Source organism: Mastacembelus armatus, chromosome 6 (genome assembly GCF_900324485.2).
Source record: "Mastacembelus armatus chromosome 6, fMasArm1.2, whole genome shotgun sequence".
Taxonomy (NCBI): domain Eukaryota; kingdom Metazoa; phylum Chordata; class Actinopteri; order Synbranchiformes; family Mastacembelidae; genus Mastacembelus; species Mastacembelus armatus.
The window spans coordinates 8065834-8079617 of NC_046638.1; the positions used below are offsets into that span (position 1 = coordinate 8065834).

The window sequence follows — 13784 nt, forward strand, 5'->3', positions numbered from 1 at the left end:
CTGAACTTTATTTGTAATTTCCATTTCATCAAAGTCTGTCAGGCAGGGAAACCATTAGTTTAGGTGATTTGAAGACATCTGAGTCTCAGCATCCTTGGATAGATGGATCCATCTATCGGATAATTCTCTCCACTTAGATCATATAATCTCCATTAGAGTTGTGTTACCACTGCCCGAACTGAACTGAACTGAATTGAACTAACGTCATGGTCAGCTGAATGGGTCAAATGTGTGATCACGCAGGCCACAGGAAGAGAAATGGCACTACTGGTCATGTTCATCTGTCTGTAATTTTGGTACGTCTGCATAACATGATGAGTTTTTGTTCATCTATTCATCTATTTTGTTTTTCTTTACTAATGGGGAGACACAATTTTAAGAAAACAATACAATATTATATTCATTACACTATAACTGCAGCACAACTGTTTTAATTTTTTATTGGTATCGTAACTGTGTGGGTTCAAATCTATGTTAAAATTTGAGGCTACGTTTCACATTGTATTGTAATACCCATTTTTTCCTCCATTCCTTTTGCATAGATAAAACACCTTTATATGAAACTAATACTTTCTCCCTCAAATACATGGCGTGATGCACAAAACACTAGGGATATGAAACCAAGGTGACAGCAACTTGTATTAGCCTTACATCTTTGAGTCTACTCCTCTTAGCAGTGCTTGGTTGAAGGTGTAATGACTCTGTTAAAGCTATAATGAGGTCCATTATTCCCTTGCAAACTTAATTGACTGTTAATGCACATGAGCACACACTAAAAGCCTTCCACTACCACCACATCACTTCTTTTGTTGCTGTAGCAATGATTGTGTTATATTCAATTTAGAGCTAGATAAAATCTAAATATTGTGGAATTGATTTATACAACAATGTGCAGATATGTATATATATTTTGCTTGTTTTTAGTGAATCAGTTCAGACCATTGTAAGGAAGAAACTGTCTTCACTACAGCTTTTATAGAGATCAAAAAGAGTAAGGCTTGATAAGACAAAGATGAGGCTGATCTCCACACACATGCAGGGCAGAGCAAAGGACATGTTGAGTCCATGACGGTGCCCATTAATCATATGTGCAACAAAATCCACCAGTAAAGGAGACATTACAAACACCTGTTGAACAAGAAGAGCAAATAAGTGCAGAAGTGTAATGTCTTTGATCAGTCCACCTCAGTCATCTCACTGTCCCTCGCTGTCCCCAACCCTAAAAATCGATATGTTTACGCAGCCATACAGATCAGTGTACACAGCTTATTATGCTAATACTTGGGACGTGATGCAGCATCTGTTGAAGAAATTATGGGTGACAGCCCACTCCCCTTTCCTCCTGCAAGTACCTGGAATGATTTAGTATTACCTCCTGTGGGAGAGGTGTGGACATTTTAGCTCCAGGAACTTCCAAGGTCTCCAAAGAGGGGATGCAGAAAAAAAAAAAACAGAACCCTGGACAACAGGTGCAAGTCAGTTACAAGTAAGTTTCTGTAGTGGAAAATGGGTAAGGTGAACAGAGCCTTTTTTTCCCTACTGTTTTTGTTTTGTGGCAGCACTATTAACACCTTTGCTCTGATCGCAGTTGCCTGTGGTGCTGCAGATATCTACCAAAAAGCATTTCCTGGGGGCAGTGGGAGTGCTTTGGCTTATCACTGCTGAGGGGATATCTAAGTTCCAAAGGAAATGCTGAGCGCTCATAGACTTCGAAGGGGTGTCATCGCAGTAATCCAGCTCCACTCATCTTAGGGTGCCAGACATTCATGTTGGCCTGTGCCAAAGAAAACTTGTACTTTTGTCTTCCCCAGTGATTGGATCACACATAATCAGAAAAACAATAATTTGATAATATGACAGAATAATTTTACAGCTACTTTCCTAGCCAACAAACACTCCGCTCATATGCTTATTGTTTTAGTCACTTCATAGCAATGATGCAGTAAGTCATGGTGTGATCCTTCTTTATAGCTCCAGCTTCAGCAGCAGAGAGGAGAACAACACTAACAAGGACATCTTAACACTGTTAGGACATGTGGAATCCAATAAGGGTCAAGAATGATAATTCTATCTGAACATCAATCCTCCTGTCCTCAGGTTAAAGTTATACTGTGCTGCAGTGCCTGTATTCCTCAGGCCAATGAGAAATTCATACCATGATCACTAACTGTGACAGGTAATACGTCTACTAAGGTCAGTAAATTACTGTGAGAGGGCACAAGAGACTGATATTACATTGAACATTAACTGTTCATAGTTGTACCTAGAGTGAGGTGAGACGAGATCTTTTGCGTTTCAAACTACATGTTGCTGCTAGTTTTCAAAAACATGGTGTTGAGGGATTTTAGAGACTATTGGGCAACTGTGTCTCCTGTTATTTACAGAAAAGAGAGCGAGTTCCAAGCTGAAAAGTGTGTTCTTATTTTGAGTAACACATTTGTTCACAGTTGCTCCTCCACACCCACACACTTCTTTGTTTGTATGATACAATTAGTTTTTACAGAACATCTTTCGTATCGCTAACCAAAGATCTCTCAGGGAGTTTGCACCTTTCCCACAATGTAGTCCTTCTATGTTTAGCAGCTTTTCATTTCCAGAACACATGTTCTGTCACAAAACCCACAGAAGAAACTGAGAAAGTCTTACTTATGCTATTGCTGGTACAAAACCTTCACTCATTCTTCACTGCAGGTGGACTAACCTGGCCTCTTTCCTATGCAGGTCAATGATTATTTTCTTCTGTGATAAGGCTGTGTTTTTCTCTGGAAAACATGTTCAGTTACAGAAAGTTAGAGGAATCCTATCTCTTCATACTATACCAGTAGCAGGCTTTCCAGCATAGCACATTGCTACATCTTTTTTTTTTTCCTAAGATGTTTGAAGCTGTTTTTTATATGTGTATATGTATATATATATATATATATATATATATATATATATACTGATATCCACAAGACACTTGTAAAACAAGGAATGAGCCACCTTTAATTTCTAAGATTTGATGTGTAGGTGTGTGGTTTTAAATTTAAAGTATGTATTTTCACATTAAACACTGATTCATTTTTAACTTATTGTTTTAGATTTTTTATTTTATTTATTTATTTATTTTTAGAAAAAGACATCTGCAACACACTTATACATTGACATGGATTTAATTCATCACAAGATTATGTGATTATAGATAAAAATTAGTTTAGGGTAGCATTGTCAGTAGAGAGACCATTTAATAGGAACCAATATACTGGAGAGTAGCTACCTTACTCAAATGTTGTGATGCACTTTTTTTGCTCTTGAGTTTCAGAAATACTTCTGTCCTCTTTATTTATGCATTTAGGTAGAGATATCAAGATGTTATCAATAGGGCTCCAAGTCATTCAAATCAATAACCAACCATTTTTGGAAGCAGCTCCTAATCCTTTACATACTTACCTGCTCTGTCTTGACAGGATCTTCATACAACTTTTATGACCATTGGAATTTTAATCTGAATGTCACATAAAAAATAGGCTGCTCAGACTCTCTTCATTCTTTCAAACTTTGTGAATCAATAATTCATTGTTTTACATGAGTTATGCCTTATTCTCGTTTTTACTTTTGACCCCACTTTCATCATCCAGGCGGGGTCCGGTCTGGTTTGCATTTATACAGTCTATCTGTTGCATGCAGAAGTGCTGTAGTGACACAACATATACAGTATGTAACATTAGTTTTAATCATTAGTAGTTATTAAGAAGGTACTTTGCTGAACTTTTATCTATCTTTGAACTTTAATGAGCAAGTTAAAAAAACAACCACTTATAGTCTTGTTCTGACACATAGTCATTAGAAAACATCTGTTAATTGTGACTGAATACAGATCAAAGTCCTTCACTTATCCTAAAATGTCAGCTATGACAGCAAGGAGAGTACCAGTGGGTTTGATTATCAAGGGTGGTTTCAATCATGAAAGGTGCTTTCAATAATGAAGAAGCAATTGGTCCATTGGCAGTTGCTAGGCAACTGCATCAGCATTACTCTGGCAAGTCAAGGAGCACTGGTATGGAGATTCAAAGGGAGAGACAAACAAGGATATTTTAGCATGTGAGAGAAATGTGTGATTTACCAACGCATGCAGTGAGATGTATCTTACATATTGCTTTATCACAGATCTTAATGAAGTTGAAGTCGGAGAGCAGATCAATATTCAAGATGCTGTATTGCCATTGCTGTGGTTTCAACTACCATTTATTGAGATGAAACACTGCATGGTTTCTCTCTGCCTTGGGGAAGCCCAGTGATGAGACGATTAAAGCAGGGAATGGGAAGGTTGCAGAATACTCTTAGTCACTTTTCTTTGTGAAATGAACATTCTTGCCTTTTTGTGACAAATCTAATCTAGTTTGATATCTGATAATTAATCTCCCTAAGCCTGAAGCAAATGTCTCACCACATTATTCTGAGAGCACATGATTGAGTAATAAAAAAAACAAGCACATGGGTTCAGTGAATTTTTGCAGATAAGGAGGTAGAAGACAATTAGCAGTAATTTTAAAAAAAGTGTTGCAAAGTGCTTTACTTTTTGCAGATTATAATAATGTGAAGCACACAGAAGAATTGAAGTTGTCTCTTCACAGTAAGGTTCAGCTTTTGTACACAGGCCTTGTTGAGGCAGATCCTCAGACCTGATTCAGTGTCCCAGTTGTGATTAATAACCAACATTTTTTTCCTTCTGTTTCCCCTCTTCCTGCTGAAAAGGGAAAGTCTAATGCCTCCTGGACTGTGTGGGAGTCCAAGTGGAATGTTTGATAACACAAGTCTGAACACATGCTGTGTAACCTTCATTGACCTGTGCTTTTCGTGGCTGCCAATAAAACAGTGTTGCCAAATATTTCCTGAGACAGAAGTGTACTCAGATTTTATAACATTATAGGTCCTACTTGCTTGTCCCTTTCATTACACACATGGGCTCACTAGAAGTAATTGATAGAAGAACAAAGTATGACTAAAATATTGTCTTTCCCAAGTAAGCAGCTGGCTTATTTACATGAACATTTAAGGTTGCTTTTAAATTAAGCTTGACTACTACACACCACAAATTCCAACAAAATTATACAGCCTCATTAATTAAAATAGTGAAATAGTGAAATCATTTTCTCTCTAATTGAGCTATCACTAAAATGGACTGTTATTTTAAGAGTGCTTGAGTGCCTGGTCACAGTGACTATTTATTTCCCCTTTCTTGCGGACAAAGCTCTCTGTTATAGGTTCTGTCTGCATCCTTGGGAGGGTAGTTCAATAATTGCTGTAGAGAATTGCCCTGTGAAGTAGCCATCAATTTTTAGCCAGGCTGTCCCATTTTTGTGTGTGTGTGTGTGTGTGTGTGTGTGTGTGTGTGTGTGTGTGTGTGTGTGTGTGTGTGTGTGTGTGTGTGTGTGTGCGCGTGTGCATGTGCATGTATGCCTTTTTGCCTCAAGTTAAACCACGTTGGAGGTTACATTAAGTCAATTATTATCTCTCCTGATTCGACTATTGCTTGTCCCCATCAAATCCAAAGGCACAATTCATTAACACAGATCAATATGACCCAAGCATTGTACCCTGCTAAGCCCAGTTAGCAGTCAACATAGGCCAAAAAATAAATATGAAGTGCATGTAAATGTTATTTAAAGGGATATTAGTACTTAGTAAGATTAAAACATTTAAAAGCAGGATAATGCTAGTATCAAAGCTTTATTTTTAAGATATGTGACATAAACCATGACCAGAGTTCTTTTTTCCATAATTCTTCAGTTATGAAATACATTTTTTTATTACTTGAAAAACTAACAGAGCTGGCTGACTGAGCTACAGTGTAGCTTTGGTCTGCTTTAATCACAACAGTGGGCATAAAAATAAGTCATGCTGACAGCCTAAAGCAAGGAAGTGTGTCAAAAATGAGAAGAAAGTAGATGATCAAATCATTGTTGGAGTAAAGGGTCATTGCAACTGAGACATAAATACCTGTAGCCAGGGTTGTATTGCTGTGTAGATAATACAGACCAACATCAAGACTACTTTATATTTAATGAGTCACATGTGGTCAGTAGAAGTTGTGAGACCCTCATTCTTCACAAAACCCAGCTTCATTTATGTTTGTTTGTTGTGTGTATGTAAGGCAATGGCCTGTGTCACCAGCAGCTATTTGAGCCTATAGAACATCTGGCTCCTCCTTCCAGTATGACCTAAAAGGAAGATTTTATAGGTTGCCTGTATTTACTATACTTATGTTATATAAGTGTTTTTTATAAGTGAAATTCTCAAGGGAATTATTTGGGTATGCCTGTGCTGTAGGGGATGTCGTCTGTAGAGAGAGGGGTAAGAACAGAGGAAAAGCTAAACTGTACATAAACATACCAGAAACTCAAAATGAACATCTTACATTTGTGTATTTCTATTTTTAGTTTATCCCCTCTAATACTACAACCATACATACAATGCTTGCTTTCCCAACTTGTTCCTCTCTTACCAGGGGTGTGCACCATGGCATCAAAACCTCATCCTCCTCTGATGAAGAAACACAGTCAGACAGATTTGATAAGCCGCCTGAAGAGCCGGAAGATTCTGGGAGTCGGTGGGGAGGATGACGATGGCGAAGTGCACCGCTCAAAGGTCAGATAACTCCACACGAACATTCTTCTGTCCATCTCTGCACCACTTATCCTGTAGTGTCACAGAAAGTGTTGAGGGAGAGCTAGTACACATTCTAGTCATCTTATTCGGTATGGATAGAAATACAGACAACAAAGACATAAGTGCAATGTAAGCACATGTTAAACCATCATCAGTCAAATGGATAATTTTGAAGCATTGCCAACCACAAATGCATTCATTTACACAAAGAAGAGCTGTGAATTCTTTATAAAAGCCACAATGAGCTTCTAATTGGTTCATCACTCTCATTGTGTCCCATTGTGTGCATTTGCTCTTTATGCTTCAGTGAGTCTAGAGCACGTAATCCCATGAGCTCCCACAGCTCCACTGAGATGTGACTGACTCCCCTGGAAGACTCCCTGCCTTTTGCATCTCGTGTTATATTCTTGCCTCACGTGTATTTGCACATTGAATGGTTATCTATATATCACAACAGCAGACATGCTAGTTCATTGTCAGTAAACACAAAAACATTAGTTGTATTTATGCATGTCGAGCTGTACAGTTGCAGACTGACATTTTCTTGTTTTGTTTTAAAGGCCTTAAATGTAAACATCCCAGCATTTTTTTTTTTTTTGATATCGGATTGCATTAGAATGATCATAGGCAAAGCAGAAAGCAGTTCCTCACTGAAATATTAATCAGTCAAGTGGGAGAAAGGAACAGGACACAACAGAAGGAAGCAGGCATACGGTGGTGGCTGATAGCTTGTGATGAGATGTCACCCCGCTTTTCTCAGCCCTCCTGAGTGTTTGTTTTCTCTCTGTGTTTTAGCAAGGAGCCTAACCCAGACATCTGTCGCTCAGGTGCTTTCACAGAGGGTTCTGATTCAGACAGATACATATACTGATAAACACTTAATGTCTTAACGTATATGCCAGTTTGATTTGTGAAAGATTTTTGAGGTTACGTTGACTGTAATGATACAATAATAAACCAATCCACAGTGCCTTGGCAATTGTTGTACATGCTGTTTTGAATAGTTGGTGTCCTTGTTTAATTGTGACATTGGGCTTAATTTAGAAATGAATTGTTGCTCTTACAGTAGAATTGTTGTTCTGCATTGTAATACTACACTTCAGTTGTTTCATTTTCCTTGGCACAGGTGTTCATGGTAAAAAGTCTCTTGGGATAAAAACGTGAGGATAGCAGCATAGCAGGAGTTGGTTTAGAGTGGACTTCATTGCTGTGGTCGCTGTAAACAAAGGAGGGAAATGCTCCTGTAGTGGGCTGACTTTGTCTTCCTGATTCTTTTACTGCTTAGAGATAAGAATACAGATCCTGTTACTCATACTTCAGTGAGGCTTTGTATTTGTACTAACTAAATCTGTGTGCCTCTATGCCAAGAATTGTTGCCCCCCTTGCCTGTTCTGTTACGGACAGCTTATTTAACACACCGGTACAGTGCTTTATACTACGGTCACGTGCAGTAGCTACAACCAAGCTCTGACAGAATGAGCCCAGGCCTTCATAAATAAGGCATATCATACCAGTGTGTTGTGTATATATTTGTGTCCCAGGGGATTATCACAAAGACATATGAGATGGTGATTTCTGTCTACTTAGTCTTATTGCACCAACTGAAAACCATCCATCAGATGAGAAGTACACATACTCATATAACAAAAATTAGGTTGGTGCATGTTAATCTACTTCTTCTGAATAGTTTTCATGCTGTCTGACCTAAAAGAGGCCCATTGTTTATTAAATGTTGCTGACTGACTGAAAATGACAAAGCAAGGTCACAGCAGCTGTGCATTAAGCATTTCTCTCCACAAACTATTGTGTATTTCTTCCTTTTCCTCTTTCTCCTGCTCTCTTCTAGTCTCTTCCTCTATTCCACCCTAAGCCAGCCCTGCGCCATCAGTTGATGCTCAGTTCCGTTTGAGTATTTTTCATGCCAGTCATGAATATTTATGTGTTCCTGTCAAAAACAACCCCTGAAACCATGGCACATGAACACTGATTCACCTGGTCATGTGATCACAGCTGGTGCAGACACATTCATATACAGGCACTTCAGCTACAGTGTAAGGATAGGATGTAATTGGTCTAATCTATTATGGTTTATCTTAGTAATTTTAGGGTTTTAGTCATAAGAGAGCCCTTTCTTCAATTTTTAACTTTCAGATCAAAGCTAACAGCTGCCATGGGCAAGAGTAAATGTTTTACATCTGAAAAAATCAGCAATATAGAGATTCTTTGTTTCTCCATTTGAATTGAGACACAATAAATCTTTCCTCATCTTGCTCTCCACTTTCCTGAGGTCACAAAATGTTATTACTGCAAAGCTACTTAAAAAGCAGCACTGTTGTGCATTAGAAAAATTCTTTTTGTGTATGCATGCATGAAAGAATGCTGAAAATGCACACATACACTTATCTTTATAGATATATTAATACATTGCATAAAATGTAAAAATTGCATAAAAATATATGAAGTCATGACAAAATTCAACAGGGCAAGACTTTTGAAATACTTTTTTGCTTTTGAAAATGTTGCAGATTACCGCTTAATAATATTTAAAATGGTGCAAAATGGTCAAAGGCTCAACTCTTGACAGCCCTTGTCTTGATCTTTCAAGTATATAACATTAATCATTTTTAGTTTCAATCTGGCATTTCATAGGCCCGTCAAGCAGAAAACTACTTTCCAGTTGGTAGTGAGTTCCTTGTAAACACTGTTAGCCAGAAAATGATTCATCTTCTCTGCCTTGGTGGTTTTCATGCTTCACTGTATTTTTAGTTTCAGTGATGCTACGTCTTACAGCAACAGAAGAATAGTTGTTGAGGGAAGGATGTTTAATGATGACATCATTGATGCTAGGACAATGATAAAGCTTGAAAGCTTTAGATGAAGGAATTCAACTTCTCAGCCAATCAAAACCTGTAATTTTTTCTGTAGGGCACTGTCCAGTCAGACTTTCTGTCTGGGATTATGTTTTCCACTTCTTCTTCCACTTCACGTCCTCGTGTAGTTTTTCTCGTACAGTTTGTATACAGTACATCCCTGGCCTGTGAGTTCTCTGTATCTTTATGTATATCTGCAAATAGAAATACATACAGTAGATTGGATCTTGGGACTTGTAATATAAAAAAGGACAAGAATGGAGCTGAAGAGTACATATGGATGCTTTAGCTTCACATGAATGTACAGTATTAGTACATCCTGGAGCAAAGTTAGAAAATCAAGTTGGTACTTATTAGCGCCGCGATCTTCTAGTATCCTTCATAAGAGATGCTATCCTAACAGATATTACTGGCGAAACACTCAGGTGTCTCTTCTCACTTTTGCCATATAAGATTCATTCCTAATGGCATTCAGGAAATATTAACTGGCATCTTTTTTTGTGTGTACTCAAATTAAATAAACAGTCACTAAGATACTGCATGGTAACTTTACAGTTTTCTTATAATGTTCTTTCACTAACTGCATTCAGATTTTAGGGATTCAAATTGAATGTTGTGTTGTACTTGCATTGCTAAGATAACATTCATTTGCAGTGAGTAATGTTTTTCTTCTGGCATAGACTGGGTTGTTAGTTATTCATCCAGAATTCATTGCAAGATGTTGTTATGACATGCCCTCCCAATCTTCAGGGGGTGATTAAGGAGGTGATGGCATTTTACAGTCTGTAATTAACATATTAATAAGGTCCTTTTATGACACTCAGCCTCTCTTCTCTTTTCTCTTTGCTCCTTTATTAATGTGCTTCTTTCCAGTAGCTTGCTACAGATGTGTTGGTGGCATTAAATACACCTGCATGGAGAGCACTTTATTCTGGTTTTGCAGTGCTTTGTTGAAGCCTGCCATAATATAAACCAGTTAAGATGGTTTGATTACAATTAAATTTCCCTTCTCATAACTCATTTCCTTTTTCTTTTGTCTCTCCTTGTTCACTGACAGATAAGTCAGATGCTCGGAAATGAGATGAAGTTTGCAGTGCGAGAACCCATTGGGCTTAGGTGAGATTTTAAATGTTAACAACATGCTCCAGTTAACATATGTGTACCACTTCCAAAGTCTTGTGAACTCTGAGGAAAAAAAAAAGTACAATCTGTTCTTTTTTGACAGTATTTCATGTGTCTTTTCTTAGGGTGTGGATACTAATCTCAGCAGTCGGTTTTACAGTTATGGCCCTGATGGTAAGTGCTACTTAAATGACCAGCACAGTAGACACTTAAACAATCCTGACTAAAATAATGTTAATTTAGTGTTAATAGACTTAGCCAATAAGAACTCTAGAGCTGTTAGGGAGTAAAATCAGCTCTTTCTTAAAAAGGAAAATATGACGTAAATTGGCAGTGAGCTACTTATCGGAGAGAGACATCTGGAGAAACAACTTCATCATTGTCAGTCGTACCACCTAAATGCTCAATGATGTCTGTGTTCGTGGCATGAAAAGTGATCCTAACTCACAAACAGGAAGACTTTGTCAATTCTGCTGCATTATGGGGCTATTGTGCGGGTGTTGAGGAAAAAGAGAACACTGTTGTGTTGATATGACAGAGCTGCATTTTGCTTTTGTTATCCTGCACAGGCCCTGGTGTTTCCTAACCAGCTATATGAGGTTGTTTTTGAAGAGGAGCTCCCAACGACAAGTATCTCCGTTCGCCTGTATGGTGGAGCAGTGCTCAGTAAGTTTTCACTACTAAAATGCAAAGAAGACACACATGGTAAATGTATAAAGCTATACTGGTTTCCTCATGCAAGGCTGCGGTACAGTGAATTTACTGTTGGTATGCATGAGAGAAGTGCATTCACAGTACTACAATGATGCTGAAACACAATGTCAATATATTTATTTATTTACATGCTAACAATATACACTGTTCTACTGCACATGGTCTCTTGTGATAATGTCATCTAATGCATTCATTATAATTCAAATATAAGCAATCGGATAATCTACAAAAAGCTGCAGAATCATTCCTTTAGCGTCACACCAAGGCTGTATAATTTCATTCAGTTCTTGATTCAGTATCTACAGTTCACTGTGAGGACATGGCAGTGGTACAGAGACCAATTCTCTAGAAATCTTACAGCAGTGGCTCCAGTCACTTCTTTTTCCATGGCCTGATATATCAGGTCTAAATCTGGAGGGAATCAAGTGGGATATAGCAGGACAATGGATGTCCTGCATGTGTGTAGTCAGATTAACTGAGAGGAGGCAGTTTATTATTCTACATTTACAACTCCCTCATGCATTAAATTGAGCTTTTTGCTCTTCTGTGCAATGCTATCCACAGAAGATATTCATAAATATTCCAGATAATTATGGCATTTGTGCTTTCCTCCGCTCTTACAGAGACATTATATTTGAGATGTGAGCAATGATTTAATGGTGAGTGGGTGAGTCAGTCACTCAGTGATGATAGGGTTTGTGCTGGCTCTGTGAGGAGGCACAATGTCACTGTGACTGAGACACAGGTAGCACACAGGTCACTTCTTGATAGGAAAGTAAAGGATAGACCAAAGGGTGAGTGATGGTTTGTTTAGTAAATTTTGCCCGGTTGTCACTTTCAAATAAATCAGACTATAATGTATCTCAGAACATCAGCACTTAGATTTTATATAAGCCTGGCACAAAATATTTAATCTGTCTAAGCCGTTACTCTCCCTCACAAGACATACTGTGTTGTAGCGTATTCTATGCATTTCCTGATAAATCTAAACAATATAAAATTTGATCACACCAAAAATAACTCTCTGCTTGATTAGTGCATTGCCTGGGGAGAGATAAAACACGGGACACATGCCACTGTGTAAGAATATATGAATGAATAAGCTTTCAATCTCGTAAGACTGACAAAACACTGGTGCCTTTATTTTAAATGTCAGCAGGGCTGTGGGGATTAGCAAAGATAAAGGATGATGTACAAGAAAAGGACTGGTAAAGGGACTGAAAAATGGGGTCTCATCTGCTACACAGATGGAACCTGGCAGGGAGAGGATGCAGTCCATCAGCCCTCCCACCTTTTTACCGACCGCTGCTCGCTTTCATATCCTCAGTGGTGTGTGTGTGGGTGGGAGAGAAATGCAGGAGAAATAACTTGAACAATGGTGGGGATTAAAATGTTTGAGCAGAGGCTATTATCATGACTCGATAAATCAGAGCTTTAAACTAAGTCAATAGGTCAATTATCACTGCGTCCATTACGTCACAGATTATAGTTGGAGTACAGCTGTAAGTAAATTGCTATCCTCATAGTTTTGTTGATGTTTAACGTGTAGGAGTCTTCTTTGCTGAGCTTCCTCTTTTTTCTGTTTTCATTCCCATGACCCTGAGTTTATAAATTCCTTTTTATCACAACCCTTTTCAGGCCTGGCCCTCATCATGTGGAATGGTCTCTACACAGCTGAGAAGATCATCATTCAGTGGACTCTGCTTAGTGAAGCTTGCTACTTTGCTGTTCAGTTCCTAGGTGATTACATTTTTCCTACTCGTTATTTTACATCTCCAGTTATTTCTTGTTGTCCCTGGCTCATAAGCTTATGTGCCCCTGTTTCTCTCTCTCTCTGGTAGCTGCTGAGTTGAGACAAACTGATTTTGCCACAGTTTTTATGTATGTGATGATACTGCCCTCTTGTGTTTAGTATGTGGCATCACAACCTCAATGCAAGACATGTCTAGGATGCAGGTTTACAGTTGTGAGCGAAACATTTGGGAGCTTTACTGTTCAAACAAAAAAATAAGCAAAAATGTCATCAAAATGTACACAGTGTCATGTAGGACCAAGTTCTCAGTGTGTTACTGCTGCTACAACCCACATCTACAACCATCCAATCAGACAACTTACAGGCAGAAACAATAGACTGGTTAATGGGACATGTCATGCCAGCCATTTTTAAAAAAAATAAATATCACACACATACACAAGTACACCTCCTTAATATGTCCATGGAGAACAGACACAAACCAAACCATTGGAGATCTCTGTTACTCTGGCAGAGATGAAAACCATGTGGATGTGCATTTTCAAATTACAAGAGCAGCACAGATGTAGTAAATGGCTGATGACATGTCTCTGATCTCATATACTAAAAATGTGACTGTCCTTTAAGACCCACTCTTCATAGCTTCATAAAGCTAGGAAAATAATATGTAGTGTGCC

At 38.3% G+C, this 13784-nt stretch overlaps 1 protein-coding gene across 1 annotated transcript in view; it reads left to right on the forward strand.

Moving 5' to 3' along the window:
* Positions 1-13784, forward strand: part of tp53i11b (tumor protein p53 inducible protein 11b) — a 28022-nt gene that overhangs the window by 11845 nt on the left and 2393 nt on the right. The window contains exons 3-7 of the mRNA XM_026312077.1: positions 6488-6627; positions 10576-10634; positions 10766-10814; positions 11210-11306; positions 12993-13094. Coding sequence (XP_026167862.1) covers positions 6499-6627; positions 10576-10634; positions 10766-10814; positions 11210-11306; positions 12993-13094 — 436 coding nt within the window. The 5' untranslated portion in view covers positions 6488-6498. The remainder of the gene's footprint in view (positions 1-6487; positions 6628-10575; positions 10635-10765; positions 10815-11209; positions 11307-12992; positions 13095-13784) is intronic.